We start from the raw sequence: 23,158 nt of genomic DNA, 5'->3' as shown, positions 1-23,158 counted from the left end.
TGATTTATTCCCGGTGAACCAGTGTCAAAATCAATATCTTTCATATTATTTAGTTGGATATATTGATTGAAGAACCTTGCCGCCATATTCTACTACATAACCATAACCTGCAAGGGGAATTTCATTTTCCACCGGTTAACTCGTTTACCTTTTTCATTTTTTTTTTGGAATTTCATACATTTGGTAATTATCTTGGTTATTTCCCACATCGTTCCTATTATAAAAAAACATTTCTGTACATAGGTTGTTAACTAGGTCGTTTTTGAGCCTAAGGGACGCATGTTTAGCAGGAAGAGGGAGGAAAGTTGCCCTAGTTATTGGTGTTTATGCCTGTCATGCAGTAATCCAACATTCGATCTCTCTCAGCTGTGCTTATTGTCTTCACATCAAACCAGTGTATGTCTGTCCGCCGCAAGACAAATAATATCACTGCACACGAAGCGCTCTGAAAGTGAATAAACCAGCAAATTTTGTGCGGGAAAATTGACTCTTCACATTATCGGTGTTCGAAGTTCCAGCCCTTGGCGTTTTGGTTGAGCCGGAATTCACCTAACCTTCAAATACAGTGCTGAATGTGTCCTGAAAATCCAAGACCTAGTGAGAAAATTCCATACGATCAGTGCCAGTGAAAAGGTAATATGGTGGAACGCCTCGAAATATTAGAAGTAATCAATTATACTCTATTGGTTGAACCCAAATCGGTCTAAAGTAACTTAAAATCTATAATTACCCTGCAAATTCAATCTAATTTAATTTGATATAAGTTAAAAGTAATTTTTTTATATCCGCAATTTTAAGTGTGAAGATTTGCCTCCAATTGCATCGTTTTTTTTTCTTTCGAGTGTTATTTTTTTTTTTTTTCATTTGATTTTGTTCATTTTACTTTGTGCATTGTGAACGAAATTGTACAATTCTGCTTAAAGTGCGTGTCTGTTGATTCCGTTGGGTAAAGTGCATTAACAAACACACAATATCATTTGCATATAATGGCACTGTTTTATTGCCCTTAATGATCATTAGCAGCCCGTTTTACTAGAGGCTACTGTTATTTGTTTAATTTTTGTTAATGTTCTGTCACCAATGGTAATTAACATGACTTATGTTAAGAAATGTTGCTAGCTCTCTGTCCTAGCAACATTTCCCCTAGTTAAGCAACCAAATTATAAAGTCTCCAAATTTCTCTCACAGAAACAATATTACTAAGTGTACCGTGACAGTGGAGAATACCTGTCTCTTTTATTACATTTTATCATTTACTTTTTGCTGCAGCTCAGCCAACGGGAAAGTATACTTTCGTCGATGGAGGAGAACACAAAACAAAACCAAGAGTAAGTCAATGAACTTTATTTATTTTCCCCTTTTGTATTTTGTTGTGATAAAGAGTAAGCAAAAGTGTAGTCATGTAAACAGCTGTTTTGTAATGTGATTGATCTTCCATAAAAAGCTGAAGGAGATTTAATACTAAAATTTACATGACTATATCTTTCGTTTACGTTGATTTGAGATGCGAACATTTGCTTTGATACCCAACAACACCTATGGAAAATGAAATATCTAGATGTTGAGTTTGATACTTATGGGGAGATTTGTAGTTTGTTATTTATATAAATTTCTTATTGCATTCGATTTAAAAACAAAGAAAAAAGTAACGCTCGAGAGTTTATATTCTAAAATTTTTATTTCTTATTCCTCTCCTATTGTATAATATTATCATTAATGGTCTTTAATTATCGAATAGTTATATTTATTATTTAAGTGATAATTTAGATGAATATCATTATTAAATGGATTTCGTTGTGGATTCTGATATTAGCCTATTTTTTTATTTTTTTGGCATTAAGCCATGCCGTCAATTATTAACGCATTTTTATTGAATAAATCTAATATGTATTCTGAGTAGAACTAAAACCAGATCTGTTTGATTTCTCTTAAATGTAAGAGAAGGTTTGCTTTGTGCTATTATGGGGTTGCAATGCAATTTCTCCTCAGACCTGTTGCAACCATGGCTGGGTGGGTGTCAGCAACGTAATATCTTGTTGCTGAACAACATTTAGTGCTGGAATGAATCACTCTGTTCTGCTGTTAACTTTACATGTCAGTTTCCGTTTCCTTTGTGAACATTTTTCCTAACAGAGCCTTGTTAGGCATAATTTTCATTTCCGTATCCCTCTGAGAGTTTCACTGTTGTTTTCCCTTTAATAAAGAAAGAAACTGCGAATGCACGTAAGTTTTTATATTGATTAGTGGCAAAGTGGTATGAGAATAATGAAGCAATTCGAACCCCCCCTCCGGCGAGCGATAAGGCTGGTCTAGCAACGTGCATTCCCTTCATTTGAATTTTCACTGACATCTACCATACTACATCAAATAGGTTATATGCTACACAACATTATGGACTATGTACCCTAGATATATCCGGCTGGATTTGATGATTTTTGGGACGAATACCAAAGACAGATTATTAGACTTGGTTTTCTCGTCTTCGCTGAATATTTCGGTTTACAGATGCTCTCCATATGTAGTTCCTGAAGACAATTATCATCCTACACTATTGATAGATCTTCGATTGATGAATAATAGGGCCAATAACATTTCTGTTAAAACTTCGATTAATAGACGTAACTTTGTATTTCTAAAATAAATCATTTTCCACATATTATATTAACAGAGGAAGAAGTTTTCTCTGGATTAAGGACATTACGTTTCTCATTTGCTCCAGGACCCGATGGAATTCTGACATATATTTTTAAATCTTGTGCTATCGAACTTTATTTGCCTCTAACCAAAATGTTAAATAATTCCTTAATTAAAGGCTCTTTCCCTTCTTTTTGGAGATCTAGTTTTGTCCTCCCCCTTCATAAATCCGGAAACAGGTGTTTTGTAGACAATTTTTCTTTTCGAGCTTTTGGTTTCGTGACGGATCTCACATTTCCTAAAAATAATTTACCTTTTCAACATGGTTTCATGAAAGGCAGATCTACAAAGTCTAATCTTTTAGAACATGTTTGTCATATTCAAAATGGCTTTGTAAATAGACAACAGACTGATGTTATTTATACGTATGTTATCAAAGTTTTGACACAATAGTACATAAGCTCTTGCTTCATAAATTAGATTTAATGGGTTTCTCAACACTTCTTTTAAACTGGATATCCTCATACTTAAAAGGTCATACACAAAAAGTGCTATTTAATGATTCCGTGTCAAAGAATATTATTGTTTCATCTGGAATACCACACGGTAGTCATTTGGGCCGTTTACTCTTTGTACTTTATCTTAATGATCTTCCGGATGTTATTAGATTCTCGACAATAATAATGTATGCTGATGACATGAAGCTCTTTCTTCATACAAGCTCAATTAATGAATCAACCTGTTACAGTATGTCCCTTAATCTAAAAAATGCAACAAATTTTAATTTTTTAGATCGCAGCCACTACTATCTAACTATTTTATTGGGTCTTATAAACTTGAGAGCGTCGAATCGTTTTGTTGATTTTGTTGTTACATTGGATCTTATGCTACGATTTCATTTACACATTGACTCTTGCGTTAATAAAGCTAAATCTGTACTAGGTTTCATAAAGAGATGGTCTAAAGAGTTTGATGATCCTTATGTCACCAAAATGTTATTAGTCAGTTTAGTTCGCCCAGTTTTGGAATATGCATTGGAATATTGCATTCTATGGAGGCCGTTCAACAAATGTTATTCCGATAAAATTGAATCTGTACAAACTCAATTTTTAATTTTTTTCATTACGAGGTCTGAATTGGAACTCGTCTGAACTTCTTCCGCCGTATGAGAGACGTTTCGTGCTAAGATCATTATTTATCATTAAACTACTACACGGCCTAATTGACTTCCCATTTCTCACTGCGGAAATAAATTATTATGTTCATTCTCGTAGAACTCGCAATTTTGAACCGTTAAAATTATCCTTTGCAAGAACTAATTACGAATTGAATAACCAAATTAGATCTCTCTGTGTAATTTATAACAGTTTACGTACCACTATTTGTTTAAATAACTCATTAAATACAATAAAGAATTCATTACTACGTATGTAAGTCTAGTTTTTGTTTAAAATACATAAACCTTGCTATTCATCGCTTTGTGATGTAAACTATGAACAGCGTTTGTAATACTTTCGTTGTTCCATTTTGTTATGCTTTGTTTTATATTTATTTGTGTGTATAATAACTGATAATGCTAACATTTGTATGTTGTTGTTCTATGGAGGCCGTTCAACAAATGTTATTCCGATAAAATTGAATCTGTACAAACTCAATTTTTAATTTTTTCATTACGAGGTCTGAATTGGAACTCGTCTGAACTTCTTCCGCCGTATGAGAGACGTTTCGTGCTAAGATCATTATTTATCATTAAACTACTACACGGCCTAATTGACTTCCCATTTCTCACTGCGGAAATAAATTATTATGTTCATTCTCGTAGAACTCGCAATTTTGAACCGTTAAAATTATCCTTTGCAAGAACTAATTACGAATTGAATAACCAAATTAGATCTCTCTGTGTAATTTATAACAGTTTACGTACCACTATTTGTTTAAATAACTCATTAAATACAATAAAGAATTCATTACTACGTATGTAAGTCTAGTTTTTGTTTAAAATACATAAACCTTGCTATGCATCGCTTTGTGATGTAAACTATGAACAGCGTTTGTAATACTTTCGTTGTTCCATTTTGTTATGCTTTGTTTTATATTTATTTGTGTGTATAATAACTGATAATGCTAACATTTGTATTTTACCGGCTGATGTTTATTCTGTAGCCGGTATATAACCATGCTACCAGTTTTAGTACGGACTTTGGTGTGTACGCGCTCCCTACGTATGTGGAGGTGGCCCCCTCGGTCGGCAGGGGCGGGTGTGAGATGCGTGGGACCGAACGAAAGAAAAAAAATTACAAAGCTCTATCTTAGAAATTCCGATCTGTATCTTGATTTCATGATGTAGGGGATGGCAGATACCAAGGAACGGTCCTGACCGGTTTTAACATGGCAAAGCTTAGGATTTATCTTGGTCCCTCTTTCATCTCAAGTGGACACTGACCTCCCGTGGTGTCACCCGGGGAACTGCCTTTAACACCCGTTAAAGGTAGTGAGCTAACATGTGACGCGCGTTCACCCATAAGAACGTTAAAAACTTGGGTTTGGGCGTCGGGTTAGTAACCCTCCCCTAGAAAAAACAACCTACTATGAAAAAACGAAAGAAAAGAAAAACAAACCCCTCTAAAGTGTCGAACACCGCAAACGTTTTAAGGACCATGATCTGCGAATCTGCACCTGGAATGTTCGCACTCTTTATAGAGAAGGTGCAGTCTTCGCATTGGCAGACGTACTTGAAAAGTACAAGGCCGATATTACTGCCATACAGGAAATACGATGGATTGGGAAAGGCGTCACAACAACACCTAAAGGTGACGCACTGTATTATAGCTGCCATGACGTAAAGCATGAGTTTGGTTGCGGATTCGTACTTAGTCGGAGACTAAAGCATCTGGTAACCAGCTTCACCCCAGTGAATGAAAGACTTGCTGCAATTCGAATAAAAGCTAAATTCTTCAACATCAGCTTTTTTTGCGCGCATGCTCCCACTGAAGAAAAGGACGATATATTTTACGAGCGCTTAGAAGAAACATATGACCGTTGCCCTGCCCATGACATTAAAATCATTCTAGGCGATTTTAACGCCAAAATTGGAAAGGAGAATATCTTTGGGCCAACAGTCCGGAAATTCAGTCTCCACAGTGAAACATCTGACAATGGTATGAGGCTGATAGACTTTGCAGCTGCAAAAAACATGGTAGTTAGCAGTACCAGATTTAATCATCTCGATATTCATAAGGGCAACTGGCTGTCTCCAGATCAAAGAACAAGTAATCAAATTGATCATGTTGTGATAGATGGAAGACATTCATCCAGCGTGTTGGATGTACGATCGTTTCGAGGCGCAAACATTAATTCGGACCACTACCTTGTTGCAGCAAAGGTACGTACCCGTCTAAAGTTGCAAATAAAGGACGAACAGACACAACGCGGAAGTTGGACATCGATAGGCTGCAAACACAACAGATAGCCACAATAGATATCGGGAGAAAAGGAGAGAAGAGAAACGTCTTTTCCACAAGAAAAAGAGAGAAATGGAAAAGCGGGAGTGTGAAAAAATCGAGATGTACAGGAGCCAGAATGAAGTCCGAAAATTCTACCAAAGAGTGAAACATCAAACAGATGGCTTTGGTACAGGCACATCCTCCTGTAGAGACCAGCAAGATAATCTGGTAACAGATACAGATAGCGTGCTCAGGATATGGAAGGAGCATTTCTCCAATCTGCTGGTATCCAATAGTAGCGAAGACGATGATACCATAGAACCAATCCCAGAAGATGGTATAGAATGTATACCACCCGGCCAAGATGAGGTAAAAACAGCAATCAACCGGCTGAAGAATAATAAAGCAGCAGGAGCCGATGGCTTACCAGCCGAGCTGTTTAAAACCGGAGGCGACGCGCTGATAAGGTGTATGCATCAGCTAGTTAGCACCATCTGGCAGGAAGAACGCGTACCCGACGATTGGAACCTGAGCATCCTATGTCCCGTCCACAAGAAAGTAGATAAGACTGTATGCTCCAACTATAGGGGCATAAGTCTTCTCCCTATTGCCTATAAGATAGTGTCAGGGATATTGTGCGAACGACTAAAGCCAATGGTCAACGAAATAATTGAACCATACCAATGTGGCTTTAGTCCTGGCAAGTCCACCATTGACCAGATATTTACCCTGCGGCAAATCCTAGAGAAGACCCAAGAGATGCAGATCGACACATTTCACCTTTTTGTCGATTATAAAGCAGCATTCGACAGTCCCCTCCGATCAAAGGTATTCCATGCAATGTCTGAATTTGGTATCCCCGCAAAGCTCATCCGGCTTTGTAAGATGACTTTAACTGGTACTAGGTCCTCTTTTAAAATTGGAAAGAAGAATTTTGTACCAAAAGAGGTTTCAGACAAGGAGACAGCCTTTCGTGTGACCTATTCAACATTTTGCTGGAAATGGTAATACGAGATGCAAATGTCAAAAGAAATGGCACAATTTACACCAATAGCCACATGTTACTTGCCTATGCTGATGACATGAAATCATGGGACGATCAGTAAAGGAAGTAACTGATACCTTTAGGAAGGTCGTAGCAGAATCTGCGAAAGTGGGTCTGGCGGTAAACGGCGAAAAGACCAAATTGATGGTGTCGACGCGCATAGCGTCCATAGAGCTCGGACCAACTGTGGAAGTTGGTACCTACAATTTTGAGGTAGTTAAAGACTTCGTCTACCTCGGCACTGCCATAAACACAACAAACAACATCAGTTGTGAAATAAGAAAAAGAATTGTATTGGCCAACAGATGCTACTACGGTCTAAGTAAGCAATTTAAAAACAAAGCCACATCTCGTCAAACAAAAATAACACTATACAAAACGCTGTGGTACAAACAAGTGGTACACTGGTAAATTGAAAAAAGGGAAAACAAAAACAACAAACAAAAAACTAAAACCCCCTGCATGAACATTTTTGGTCCCCACGAGCCAGTTATTGTGTTTAATTTTGTGTCATATTTCGGAAAATATAATAAAACGTTCTTAAACAAAAAAAAAAAAAAAAAACAGAAGAACAATTAAAGTGCGAAAATTGTGTTAACAATTTGTTGGATCTCAAAAACAAGAACACGATTTATAAAACAATAAAGCATAGAACTGTAAAAGATAATACATACATATTTGTGCAAAAAGTGACATTACCCAAAAGACCTTAAATAATTTTAGAAAAAAAAATCAAAAAGATCTTTGACTTGAATTGGATGAAAATAACAGTTATTGTAACGGAACAATAAATGCCCGAAGTTTACTTTGAACATCCACATATCATATAAACGATTTTCTTCCAATTGCAGACCTTAACAAAATCACTCAATTTGCAGCGACCTCCATCCTAAGAGAAGGAATAAAACCAAAAACAATAATAAACAAGCAAGTAAGAAAGCAGCAAAAAAGTAAGTACACCACCAGCGATGCTCGCCCCCTTACACAAAAGTGTAAACAAACCTATGTCGTAGTCAGAATGAGAGTAAGAATCAGTCGTTGTTGAGAAGTCAACGAATGAAGACGTGTGTGGCCGCACGCACTGCTGTTGTGAATACACTCAACGAAACAAACGTTAAAATTTTCTATTTCAGCATTCTTACATGTGCAAAATTCCTTTGATAATGTTCAATGCATTTTATGTGCAAAAACCTTTAAAAATAAAAGGTCTGACGTATTGAAACGTCCTTTCAACAATTTTCATCAAAACTATGTATATCATTTGCTCTTTGCTCTAACTTTCAATTTACATCAGTAAAATTTGATGTAATAACATTCCCGTTTACTTTTTTTAATATGAATAACATTTGAAAGACAAAGTGCACACACCTATCACATGTTTACTGGTTCCTGTTCTAACAACCACTGATTGCTGATATAAAATTTCTTCAAGTGCACTTTAGACTTCTCTCACCATTTTACTCTCATTTTTATTTTGAGCATCGCTGTACCCCACTCATTAATACTCACACACACTTACATACAAACAATCGGTAACGTGCTGGAAAGAAGAGACAACTGCTTAATCTTCTCATTTTTTATGAACTTCAACATCGGAGTTGCCAGATCTTACCGACTTTTAAGTTTTCTGGGGAAAATTTTTAATTAAAAGAATTTTTACTTCTGGAATTTGTTAAAACTTTTCATATATATTCTCGTGTGACATGCGCAAAGTTTTGTTATTTTGAACAATTTATCTATCAAATGGGAACATCATACTACTTCTACTTATGCAAAACATTCCTTTGCTGGTGCAATAACTGGGACATCTTTTATAAATTTGTCGCGTTCTCCAATTCTTTTTTTTGGAAATTTTGTCATCGTATATATTTCTGATCTAGTTTGCTGTGTTTTGAATGTTGGAATTTTCTTGTTGTTTGGTAGACTGTTTTTTTGCCCATCGTAATTTTTTTGACTTTCTTATTCTGGGACACTGCAATCGGAAAACATTTCAGATATTCTACCACTGTTCAGACCTCATACTATATTGTGCGCTGTGGAAGAACGCAATCCTTTTGCCACATATAGAGTTTGCTGTATTTTGGGCGCTTTTTTATCTGCCATTTGAGACTGACTTGAAGATTTCTGCTTTATACATTTTTAAACGTTTTTGGTATCACAAAAAAGTTCGCTAATTTGTACAACGACTTGACGGATTTTAATGAATTACAAATCGCAAGTACAGCCGTGGACTACGTTCATGCCCTCGAAGCTCTTCGAGTACACCTGGATCGAATTTGGGATCAACTCAGACGTTGTTATAAAGAGTGCAGGGATCATGAAGTGCAGGAAGGAGAAGCCGCCATTGACCTCCAGAAGCTACGATCAAATTTTAGAACCGCACTTACAGTGTACAAATCTACTCCCGACATTTCGGGACCTCTTCACCGCCATTTACGTAAAAAACTCGAATATTAGTAAGGTCGAAAAATTATATCATCTCAATCAAAAAACAGGAGGCGAAGCTCGAGACATCGTCGCGAACATCCCGCTTACGAATGATGGCTTCGACCTCGCTTGGAAAAACCTAACTGATAGGTACGAAAACAAGCGAATGCAGGTGAATGAGCAGTTGAAAACCTTGTTCAACTTATCTTCAGTAGTCGTCGACGCTAGCTCATCACTAAAGACATTGCAACGATTAGTCACAAGTTGCCTTGAAACTTTAAAAACCTTAGACATTGATATTCAGACTTGGGACCCAATTCTTATTTTTTTATGCTCTCAAAAAATGCGTCGAGCCTACCTCCAAGATTTTGAGAACACACTAAGTTCCAGTTCGGACATTCTTACATGGAATGAATTCAACAATTTCCTCACGCAAAAATTTAAAATGCCGGAATCTGTGGGAAACATAAAACCCGAGACTTCGAAACCTGTTCAGCTTTCCAAGGAATATCAAAGACCTCAGAGGGAGAAGAAATTTCACTCTTTCCAAACCAACGTTGGAAAGAAACCAACAGCCAATTTTAAATCACACACGCTAAACCACACATTGCAAAGAACCTCAACTGTTAAGAAATTGTCCTCAATTTCTAGAAAAGAATGTCAACTACCGCATTCATCTCGTAAAAACCACAAAAACTTGTTATAATTGCCTTTTAACTGACCATGGAGTCAGCGAATGTAAAAGCAAATTCAACTGCCGAGTTTGTAATCTCAGACATCATACACTTCTCAGACATCATACACTTCTACTCCTGTATCTCAAATGGATTTTAGACCTAGCACAAGTGCACAAACACTTACTATGACAATACAGTCCACACCTTGCATCGAATCAAACCAACTCACCTCACTTGCTCTTCGGGATGAGAATAAACCCCATTCAAAATCTGAGGAGACTTTACTTTTTACGGCCCTAGTGGAAGTTGAATCGAACGGTCAGAGGTTTGAAGCCCGCGCAATCATCGATTCCGGCTCTCAATCGACCTTCATCTCGGAAAAACTGAAAAATCGACTTCGACTTCCAACCAAACGTAACTTGGTGCACGTTTCAGGACTTAACCCAGCAATAAGGGAAACATCAACACAATCATGTATTTTCACTCTTTCTTCGCGGCTAAATCCCAACTTCAAGTTGGACGTATGGGCACCTGTTTTGAAAACATTATCATTCAAAATACCACCTCGAAATATGAACATCGACAACCATGATGAATTAGATCATCCCCTTGCTGATCCACATTTTAACAAAAGCAGATCAATTGACATCTTCATTGGTCTCGATATCAGTCCGAATATATTTGATTTTGCGATTCCGATGCGTTCACATGGTTCTCTATTGACTAAAAAACGGTTTTAGGTTGGATTGTGGGAGGACCTGTAGAACGATCGACTCAATCAAATACACAAGTCTCAATATTTAACGCGGTGGCGTTAGATAATCTCCTCACACAATTTTGGGATGTGGAGGAGACACCAAGTGAAACTTTGAGATCTAAAGAAGACATATTTTGCGAGGACTTATACAAATCAACGACCTCTAGAACAGCTTCTGGGAGATACATTGTAGACCTGCCTTTCAAAAACGATGATGAAATTGGACATTCGCGAAACATATTAATGGCACAGTTTCTTCGCATAGAGAAAATTCTGGAGAAAAAGCCAAATCATAAAGACTTGTACGATAAAACAATCATCGAATACTTAGACCTAGGCCACATGAGAAAAATTTCAAAAGATGACATCAACAATGGGCCTAATTATTACCTTCCACACCATGCGGTAATAAAACCAGATCGCGTAACGACAAAACTAAGGGTGGTTTTCAACGCGTCTTCTCCATCAGATAATAGAAAGAGCTTAACTGACATCTTGTATCCGGGACCTATTCTTCAGCAGGACATAGTTCTTCAGATTTTACAAATTTGTATATAATGCTGACATCCAGCAGACATCGCAACTAGGGGATGCTCTTCTAACGACCTACAAACCAATAACTTATGGTGGCATGGACCTCAATGGCTACGAGAACCAAAAACCTGCTGGCCACAATCAAAAGAGATTGCCCACCCTCTTTTGGAACAAAAACAGGTGAAAACACTTATAGTTCCCTCGATTGAAGACATAATATAATCCGATCCCTTGCAAAGGTTTTCAACAATATCAAAGGCATATAGATCTTTTGCATATGTTGGTAGAACTATTCGTATAGCGCACAGAATTCGACGCCAACCATATGTACGTTCCGAAGATGTTCTTGCGGAAGAAGTAAAAATTGCTAAATTCAAATTCATTTTGCTTACTCAATCTCACTATTTTTGCGAGGAATACACTTTATTGTCTCAAAAACGTAAGCTTCCTCGAAGAAGTCCACTTTTGACATTGAACCCCTATATTGATGATAATGGAATCATGAGAGCAAATGGACGTCTTAACATACAACGAAAGACATCCTATTCTGTTACCTCATTATGCCAAACTTTCACGCCTTCTAGTTGAGCATACGCATCAACTGACTTACATGGAGGAAATCAATTAATGATCCGCATCATACGATCAGAATTTTGGATTTTTACCCCCTGTTTTTGTAATAATTTTTGTTTTTCTCGCACGAATTGTCAAATTTTGTAGACCGATTTACTCGCCTTAGCGCATATGTAGAGCTCTGATTTTTAAAAGAGGAATTCATAACTATGTATGGAAAATTAGGTCAGTATGTCATCTGGAGACTGAGCTGTGGATGCCTAAATTATTACGAATATAGACGAACGAATAAAAAAAGTTACACAAACAGGGGGTTAGACTCAAACCCCTTGTTAAAATGGTCATAAATCGTTGTAGGCCCTGTATTTTATATAAAAAGCATACTCAAACACAGATCATGTCGTCATTGCCCCCAGAACGCACACAATTTACCAGACCTGTATGCTTTTCTACGAAAGCAGTGCACTTAGAAGTCAGTAGTGACCTATCAGCTCAAGCTTTCTTAGCTGCATTTTCACGATTCATTAGCAGACGAGGTTGTCCCGCAAAAATGGTCTCAGATAATGGAACAAACTTCACTAGCGCAGCAGAGATGCTAAGGAAGGACAGACATCTTCAGACCGACCTCACTCATCTATATTCTCATCAGAATTTAGAATGGAACTTTATCCCACCAGGTGCTCCTCACATGGGCGGATTTCGTAGGTCGGTGTAAAATCCTTCAAAATGCACCTTAAAAAAGTTGTTCCTAACATGACCTTCACTTTTGAGGAGCTATCTACCATTCTGACTAGAATAGAATCCTGTCTGAACTCTAGACCCCTTTGTTCAGCAAGTGATGACCCAAACTACCCATTATTGGCTCCACCTGAACCTGACATTAGCGAAGAAAACGTATCATTAGTTAATCGTTGGAAAAGGGTTAAAATCATCTCTCAAATATTATACCAACGCTGGAAAACAGAATATTTGAAAGAGCTACATCGTCGTTACAAGTGGAAACGCCAACAAGACAATGTACGAAAAAATGACCTCGTAATTATACAAGATGACCGCACACCTCGACATGAATGGAAGTTAGGGCGCATAGTTAATTTACATCCAGGGTCTGATCAAAATGTCCGAGTAGTTGACCTCCAAACGGCAAATGGAGCATTAGGCGTCCAATTACAAAATTGATTCCACTGCGTACCGATTAACTCTACACTCGTACCAAATTCCTCACATTATGCACCATATTAATTCTCAAATATTTAAAGGTCATGGCAAACAAATCCCCTGAAAATTTCCGGCCAAAACGTTGGGTTCCAACATGCAAACGTTGCAATGAAGACCACGCCCTAAAAACATGGCCATTTTTCCATGGCCTTGGACCTGATGATCGATTTGACTTCGTCTGCGAAAATTTATACTGCCTTAACTGCCTAGCGTGTTCACATACCAGAGGTCGATGTGCAACGACATTATCTTGCCAAGTCTGCGGCGATAAGCACAACACGTTGCTCCATTTCGCGCACCAGCTTGTGACAATCAGAGAACAACGACAAAGCCGTCCAACGGAAAGATCCACAAAGCCACAAGTCAATCGTTCAAAGTCTTCCGACAGACTTCCTCAAAGACTTCCACAACCACATTCCGTGCGATCAAAATCATCAAATCGATCTTCAAAAGAAAAGCTGGAAAATACTGCTCAGTCTTCAAAAGGCAAGGTGGAAAAAGTTGCCCACATACACCTTTATATCGCCAGCAGCAATCGTCCATACATCAATCAACAAAGTCTAAACAACACGGAGATACAACATCACCCCAGCCATCCACATCGAATGCTGCATCAAATCGTAGAAATGGAACTGGGTGCAGACATCTATTGGGACCTATATCGTAATGGCTCAATTTTCACCAATATTCCTCAAATCCTCGCGCAATAGACTGCTGTTGGGTACACATTCACCGGTGCTGTCGGTAAACTATGGTAATCAAACACAGAAAGGGCAGTATGTTCAACGATGAGTTATGTTGAACCATATTTTTGTTTTATTTATTTGAACGTTTTTGACTTAATCTACATAAGCCATCAAAGGCAAAATTGAATTCTTCCTTTTGTTTAATTTTTTTGTTAATTCCCTTTTCAAATTTATTCTATTAACGACCTTTCTTGGTTTGTTCTACTATTCTCTATAACAAGAACAACAAAATACGTAATAGTGGAGACTTTTGCACTGTTACATTTTCTCACTCTCATTTGGCCTTGAAATCGACCACAGACATTTTTTTAGATCAGTTGGTTTTTGCAAGTTGACACCAAACAGACACACAAAAAGTGGTCGTTAAAGAAAGTGAATTCATTTGACATAAGCTCAACATAATTACATTTAATCTTGAATTAAACAAATCATTGACATTTTATGTAATATAAAATAATTGCAACCTCTAAATACAAGTGCATTCGACCTACAAATAAAAGTGTACTTAATGAATTAAGAGAAAAAAGTATTCTAATAAATATGAACTAAATTTGATGTGGAACTCTTTTAATTAACAAACAAGTGGTACACTGGTAAACTGAAAAAAAGGGAAAACAAAAACAACAAACAAAAAACTAATACCCTTCACCCCTTGCGTGAACACAGACGTTATGGTATTCTAAATGGCTTCAAAGTGTCGAAAAATATAATTCGAAGAAAAGTCCCACAAAAGCTTGTAAAAATTTTCAATTTTCTCTCAAAACTTGCAGTTGCAAATTACGACCATTAAAATGTAGTACATTTCCTCATTACTTATAACATTCTAATATATTTTAATTTAAGAAAGTCTTGTGACAGATTTTTCTCTTATATATTTTTCAGAATTTAAAAAATCAAATAATGACAACCAACCTATGGGTTGAACAATCATGGTACGACTACAAATTAAGATGGGAACCCAAAGAATATGGTGGCGTACATATGCTCCATGTACCATCGGATCATATATGGCGTCCGGATATCGTCTTGTACAATAAGTAAGTATTAATCTTCTACAGTATTATTCTAAAAATAATATAAACAGCTACAGAAGTTTTACATCATTTCTGAAAAATAATTCATTAAAATTCATAAAGTTGGAATAATTAGCCCCATATTGATCTAAAAACCCTTTTTATCAATGAGTATTAAGTCAAAATTTATAAAATAAACATTTCCACCAATTCTTCAGTCAGTTATTTTTAAAGGAAAAACAAATCAAAATTGTATACCATACTTTTGGACCCATGTGAAAGTTTTCTACACGGTTCTAAGTAAATACCTTGAACCTATATCGAAACTTGGTCCCATTCTGACAATTTTTGTAGAAACGTTTATAACTTAATCTCAAAACAATATGCCAAATTACAAATTGAAATACTTTAACCCACAATGAACAGTTTTTGAATGTTTGCTATCATATAATAACCCATAACAGTTATGTAATCAGAATAGGTACCTCAAACCTTATAAATACCGAAGTCTACAGCAAAACCTGGATCTATTTCGTCAGAAAGTGTGAAATTCTAGTTCTGGCTGGAAATCTGTTTAAAATCTTTTAATTATAAAGATGTAATATAAATATATGGGCATATAGTGCCGCCCAAAAGATTAGCAACTGCATTCAGATTATATTTCTGTATTTATTTTCCAAATTGAACGAAATGGGCAAAAGGTCAAAATAAAAAATTGCAGGGGTTCAGTAGTGCGATTCTATAACATTTCAATATCGAACCGACATCGGTAATTAACAAAAATATTCGGTTGAGTTAACGAATGTGCTATTCTGTAACTTTATGTTAACAAATGTATAAATCGTTAGCACATACCGACGAATATCGATGGAATGACAAATTGTCAAATATGTATTATATTTTAATATTTATTAATGTATTTTTAATTTGAAAAAAAAAAATTTTTCGTAACTACAGGAGGTAAAACGCGTAAAGGAGGAAAAATATCTGCTTTTGGAATGAATTATTATTATTATTATTCTCCACGAAATGTATCCACGAGGCAAATAGTATATCTTCGATTTATGTGTTTGAAGTTGACAGGAACTTGTCTTTTAGACCAAGAAATATGCCTGCAATAGAAGGAACAGAAACTGCGTTATTATGTTATCATACATTCATACGGTCGATGTATTACTGGCAAACATTGTAATCAGGGTCATTGCACTATAGGTAATTTGCCCAGTTTTTGAGGCAAAAAGTCGATTTTGCAACTTGTAATAATAATAATTTTTTAGTTGGCATTGAAAAAAGAACATATCAAAATTTATTAATATGAATGATAATTTTCAAAATAGCGCCATTATCGCGGTTTAAATTGCCGTCAAAGTGAGAATTTCGAAGAAAAACAAAAAATATATATAATAGGACATATTTCAATTTATTTAAAACCGCGGAAAAATAAACCAAATATAAATATATGTAAAATGGAATAGATTGGCAATTGCGAGAGGAATTTATTTAATATAAAATAGAGCTTAAACATTTTGTGTAGCGACCAAAACACAGAAAAAGTCAGAAATAAATATTTAATTTTTCTTAAGCTCACTTCATATAGACTTATACTAAATTGGCCGTGTTTGGCCGTGATTTTGCCACCTAGAACTCAATACTGAAAGTCTTCTGCATTGGTATTACTAGGTTTCAAATCCCGATTTTGCCCGTTTTTTGATATTTATCAGATTTTATAAGGTTACTTCTCAATTAAAAGTCTTAAAATTGTGTAAGTTTGGTTTGAGGAAATAAATGACAAATATAATAAATATTGTTGTTTAAAATTTCATTGCAAGTAAAATAAGTAATGCCGACAAATTGTACGTTATACCCGTGGTTTTCTATAAACAGTGGGGCAGTAGTAAGCTTTATTTTATCTCTCTTTTACACATTAATCATAAATAAGGTTTAAAAGAGTACTAAACTCGTCTTTATAACCATATTTTAAAAAAATATACAAAATTGTAATTACAATTCGTTTGAAAATCTACTCGCGGGTACCAAATGTTTTTTACCTACTACCGTGATCGTTTTCATCAATTTGTTGTATATAAGAAAACTAATAAAAGTGGCATTAGAAGAAATAGCTTTGTTCGTTATATACGTAGTTGCTTATAACCGTTGTTCATTATATCCGAATTTATCTGTAGAAATCTTTGTTTTATCTCACTTTTACACATAAATAATTTAAAAAGTTAAAAAATCCTTTAATTCCGCTGTTATTAATTTTTGCCTCAAATACAGGGCAAATTACCTATAGTGCATTGGTCAGAAGGTAGTATATTGTATTTTTTGCAGACAAATGTGTGTGTGATTTAACTATAATAATAATTGTTCCACAAACATCCCATACGGGACAAGGGAGACTTCTCTCATATCAATGAGTGCACCCCGATTCATATTAGCTCAATGATATGGAACCTACTGTTTATCGCTGAGTCCGAACGGTGTGTCTTAAGACACCACATTGTAGAGAAGTTTTACTCTGAAATACTCAGGAAATGTCGCCAACATTACTGAGGTTGACTGGCCGGGGAATCGAACCCACGACCTTCAGCGTGCAAGGCGGGTGTGCATGCCATTGAACCACGGTGGCACCCAACAATTATTTATTTATTTAACAATTATAAATGTCATAAAATCCGCTGTTGTACTTTTTCTAATTACAAAGGGGTTGGGTCGCAATAAAAAGAAGAACTAGTCTCGTCACATGAAGATTGAGCTTTGAAATTTTACTTGGCTTAAGCTCCTTCAATTTGAGTTTATATAATGTGTGTTCGTTTACTCAAAATTTGTACAAATTGTTACTGGATGTTGTTCGTTTACTCTACAGTACAATGCAAAAGACCTTAGCTGATTACAAGAAGTTACTGGACTTATACAAATGTGTACAAATTGTTGAGTAAACGAACACACCAATATTCACATATTCAATTCACGCTTACAGCGGCGAATATGAAAAGTTCGGAAATCCGAATCTATAAGATTACCACAGAACAAAATAGGTTATAGGAATACTATACACGTTTTGGCCTCAGTACCGCATTAAAGTCAACGAAAGCCTCCTATAATGATAGTGTATTGGTATAGACCTTATTGAGCAGTACCACACTTGAGTTCTTTTGAAGCATTAGCTAACCTTTTTTAATATGCAAAATAATGGTTAGCGCAGCCTTCATATTTAAGGTAGCATGGGGCAGCTTCGCCACTGTTGCGCCTTCGCCAGCGCCCATTTTTATAAAGATCTCCAAGGGAAAGTAATGAGTTAATCGAAGATCTACAACTTTCTCTTTGGTGATCTTTATGCAGTTTCAATAAAATCGGCGCTCGCGAAATCACAACCATGCCCCATGTTGTGAGGATTTTTCTTAATAAGGCGGACTTTACCTTGTGTACCCTCCTTGTTAACTTAACATATGTTCATATAAAACGCCGTTGTTAAAATAAATCATCAAAATATTGCAATAATGTACTGTCGTCGAGTCGAGTACTTTTTTGGTTGTTAACTGAACAATAATTTTCGGTAATTAACTACCGACATTAGTCGTTAATTCTGTCGTTAAGGAGTTACAGAATCGCACTACTGATGTATTAATTCGGTTTTATTGGAGACCTTGGAAGACGAAATAACTTTGGTAAACGGTAAATGTACACGGTGTGTCTTAACCAAATTTAAATGGAAGGTGCTTACACCTGGGAAGTTTTTGCAGATTCTGAAACTACAATGCTCATAGATGAGAAATCTCAAGAAACAAAAAAATCGCCGGAGGGATTTTCAAATAAATCGCGATTTAAGTTCACATTTTTAGGGGTTCTTTAGGTTTCCCGATTTTGCTTGGAAACCGCGAGTCCCATATGAATGGACCTAAATGTTGTAGCTGTGAAAATTCTCCACAAAATTGACCTTTATGATATTTTCGTAGGTTTTACCGTTTTTGACATATAGAAGTTCAAATTGAGACAATGCACTGACTGTATCGCCTCCTTATATCATGCTCAGTACGCCTTAACTAACTTTTGATGAAAATCGCTTACACATGGGAAGATTTCGCTGACTCTTAAACAGCAATGTTCATAGATAAGAAAAATAAAAAAATCAGAAAAAATCGCCGGAGGGATTTTTAAATAAATCGCGATCAAAATTCACAATTTTAGGGGTTTTTTAGGGTTTCACGATTTTGCTTGGAAACCGCAAGTCGTATCGAAATGATTCTAAAGAAAATGTTGTAGCTGTGAAAATTCCCTACAAGACTGGCCTTTAGGTTTTTTCGTGGGTGTTACCATTTTTGAGATATTGAGGTTCAGTTCGAATTTTTAGGTTTTTATCTTAAGTCTTCAAGATTTTGCTTGGAAACCGCAAGTCATATCAATATGGGACTAAAGAAATTTTTTAAGCTCTGAAAATTCTCTACAAGATTGGATGATTTTTGATATTTGATATTTTTTCCTAGGTTGTACCATTTTCAAGATATATAAGTTTAATTTGGGAAATTGCAGTAATGACATTGTTTTATAAGGAGGCGATACAGTCAGTGCATTGTCTCAATTTGAACTTCTATATCTCAAAAACGGTAAAACCTACGAAAATATCATAAAGGTCAATCTTGTGGAAAATTTTCACAGCTACAAAATTGTATTTATGCCTATTCACATATGGCTCGTGGTTTCCAAGCAAAATCGTGAAAACCTAAAGAACCCCTAAAACTGTGAACTTAAATCGCGATTTATTTAAAAATCCTTCCGGCGATTTTTTTTTGTTTCTTGATATTTCTCATCTATGAGCATTCTCGTTTCAGAATCTGCAAAAACTTCCCAGGTGTAAGCACCTTCTATTTAAAACAAGTAAGAACAGACTATAGTCGGACGGGGCCGACCATGTGATACCCTATACCACTATCCCTGTGCACTAGCTTTCCGGGCTAGCTTTTGATAAATGATAACTTTTATTTAAATGTATACATTTATTAAGTAATAAAGAAAACAATAACATGTTGAAATAATAATCTACATACATATATTTGTTCTAAAGCAATAAATGTAAAACAGTAACTAATGCAATACTATAAGTGCAAGAATTTTGTTCTCATGTGAAAATGTAACATTAAACTATGTTATAATCAATTTTATTAAGATAACAGAAAATAAATAATAATAATAAATAATGATGGGATCTATGTAGAAAATTGGGCTATAACTCTGTGATGTGACCGCTCACGTCAACGTAATTGGCATCAATAGAAAGGTCTGGAGTTCTTTTTTCATATGAAACATATTTGGGCGAAACTCGTCTTCTTGGGATAAAGTTATAAGATGTGCATTAGAAATTTTACCAATTTTCACACAAAAGTTTTGATCAATTTAACCCGCTAAATATTATCCGATCATACCGTTGACTTGCACGCTACTTCTTCATCTCAAACCAAAACTACGTTTAAAATTTCGCGCCGATCGGACTATTATTGCGACCTACAGAGCGGCTACAAAATCGAGCAAAAATTTTGTTTTTGGTCCATTTCATCCCTTTAACATTTCACGATCATCGCCAAAAACTAATCAGTTCTATTCTGGTCCAAACCCGACCTCCATACTAAATTTCGTGACAATCGGTCCATAATTGCGGCCTCTAGCTTGATTACAATTTTTAATGGACGGACAGACGGACGGACGGACGGACGGACACACATCGCTAAATCGCTTTATCTCGTCGAGATATGAAGTTTGGTATACCACATGAGGGGTCTACGACGAATATTTCGCGGCGTTACATGAATTTTTGGGAAAACAAACTTATTATACCCTTTTCCACATTGTGGTATAGGGTATAATTAGTGTGTAGTAAAAACGGGGATTTCTATTATTATTTTTTCTTTAAAAGGGGCGAAAAAATATTATTCGATCACGCAATATTTTTAATCGGTTAACAGATAGCTATGGTTTAGGCTGATGTGTAAAATCGATTAAAAAACAAGTAAGAACAGACTATAGTCGGACGGGGCCGACCATGTGATACCCTATACCACTATCCCTGTGCACTAGCTTTCCGGGCTAGCTTTTGATAAATGATAACTTTTATTTAAATGTATACATTTATTAAGTAATAAAGAAAACAATAACATGTTGAAATAATAATCTACATACATATATTTGTTCTAAAGCAATAAATGTAAAACAGTAACTAATGCAATACTATAAGTGCAAGAATTTTGTTCTCATGTGAAAATGTAACATTAAACTATGTTATAATCAATTTTATTAAGACAACAGAAAATAAATAATAATAATAAATAATGATGGGATCTATGTAGAAAATTGGGCTATAACTCTGTGATGTGACCGCTCACGTCAACGTAATTGGCATCAATAGAAAGGTCTGGAGTTCTTTTTTCATATGAAACATATTTGGGCGAAACTCGTCTTCATGGGATAAAGTTATAAGATGTGCATTAGAAATTTTACCAATTTTCACACAAAAGTTTTGATCAATTTAACCCGCTAAATATTATCCGATCATACCGTTGACTTGCACGCTACTTCTTCATCTCAAACCAAAACTACGTTTAAAATTTCGCGCCGATCGGACTATTATTGCGACCTACAGAGCGGCTACAAAATCGAGCAAAAATTTTGTTTTTGGTCCATTTCATCCCTTTAACATTTCACGATCATCGCCAAAAACTAATCAGTTCTATTCTGGTCCAAACCCGACCTCCATACTAAATTTCGTGACAATCGGTCCATAATTGCGGCCTCTAGCTTGATTACAATTTTTAATGGACGGACAGACGGACGGACGGACGGACGGACACACATCGCTAAATCGCTTTATCTCGTCGAGATATGAAGTTTGGTATACCACATGAGGGGTCTACGACGAATATTTCGCGGCGTTACATGAATTTTTGGGAAAACAAACTTATTATACCCTTTTCCACATTGTGGTATAGGGTATAAAAAATATGTTGTTCATCGTGCTTTAGGCTGCTTAGAAGACACCAAACAGTACAATTATTTCTATTATATATTAGAGCTTGGTGATAAGTGACTGACTGGCTGACTCATCATCAACGCCCAGCCAAAACGGCTAAAGCTAGGAGCTTGAAATTTTACCAGTGGGTCACTGTTGATGCAAATGTGCGAGATAAGGCCGGGTTTTAGAAAATTCGTCCTTGAACCACAAAAAATAACAACAACAAAAATCCTTATTTTTCATTATTATTACGTACTTATTCACTTAGTTGGCCCTCTGCAAGACATGTGTCAAATTAACAATGCTATAACTTCTTGATACCGTAAACGATCACACATAATTTAAAATTTTGTAGTTTACTTCTAGGCGCACTTATTTTATCGTAAACCACTAAATAATAGAAAGACAAGACATTTGTTATCTTCCATTGCAACAGATGTCGCAGTTGGTGATAATGGTATAAACATCAATTACGCAAAAAATACAAACCGATCCTGATTTTGTTTTCACATAACAGGTGTCGCACAAAAGATTTTCATTCGTTAAAATCCAGTTAGAAAAAATGATTACAAACGATGCATTTGTAAAAATTTTGATTTTCAATTTAAAATTAAAACAAAAATTCTTTCAATAAATAATGTTGGGTTTGTTGAACAAATGAGTTGCTGTTGAAGGCAACATTAGGGGAATAAATTCAGAAATCGGCCAGAAATAACAACAACTAAAAACTGTATGGACCTGACTTTTTGGTAATAACTAAATGTTTGCAAATCAATGAAAGTGCAATCAAATTGTGCATATTACCACGATTTATTTGCAATTAAGAATTTTATCGTATATGGAGATGTACAGTCATGACTATTCAATTTTCAATTTCAAAATCTGTAATTTGAAGAAATCGCTAAATAATTAATGAAATCAATAATAGGCCCCAAACCAGAGACAAAAGATTGGTTCTGTGATTGAAAACGATTTTGGAGTATGTGTGTTACGTGAAAAAGGCAGAAAAGTATTACATAACAAGTATTCATCACGAAGGGTTAGGAAAAAGTTCTCTCCCCGCAAAATATAAAGCAACGAATCAGATTTGC

General features: G+C 35.8%; 1 protein-coding gene across 7 annotated transcripts in view; it reads left to right on the top strand.

Moving 5' to 3' along the window:
• The window catches only part of nAChRalpha4 (nicotinic acetylcholine receptor alpha4), a 562,559-nt gene that overhangs the window by 191,627 nt on the left and 347,774 nt on the right, over positions 1–23,158 (top strand). For all 7 annotated transcript variants that reach the window (XM_073992624.1, XM_073992651.1, XM_073992631.1 and 4 more), the window contains exon 3: positions 14,937–15,091. In XM_073992624.1, coding sequence (XP_073848725.1) covers positions 14,937–15,091 — 155 coding nt within the window. The remainder of the gene's footprint in view (positions 1–14,936; positions 15,092–23,158) is intronic.

Source organism: Musca autumnalis, unplaced genomic scaffold (assembly GCF_047663935.1).
Source record: "Musca autumnalis isolate F117 unplaced genomic scaffold, ASM4766393v1 scaffold_1, whole genome shotgun sequence".
NCBI classification, from domain to species: Eukaryota; Metazoa; Arthropoda; class Insecta; order Diptera; family Muscidae; genus Musca; species Musca autumnalis.
This window is presented reverse-complemented; position numbering and strand designations above follow the sequence as displayed.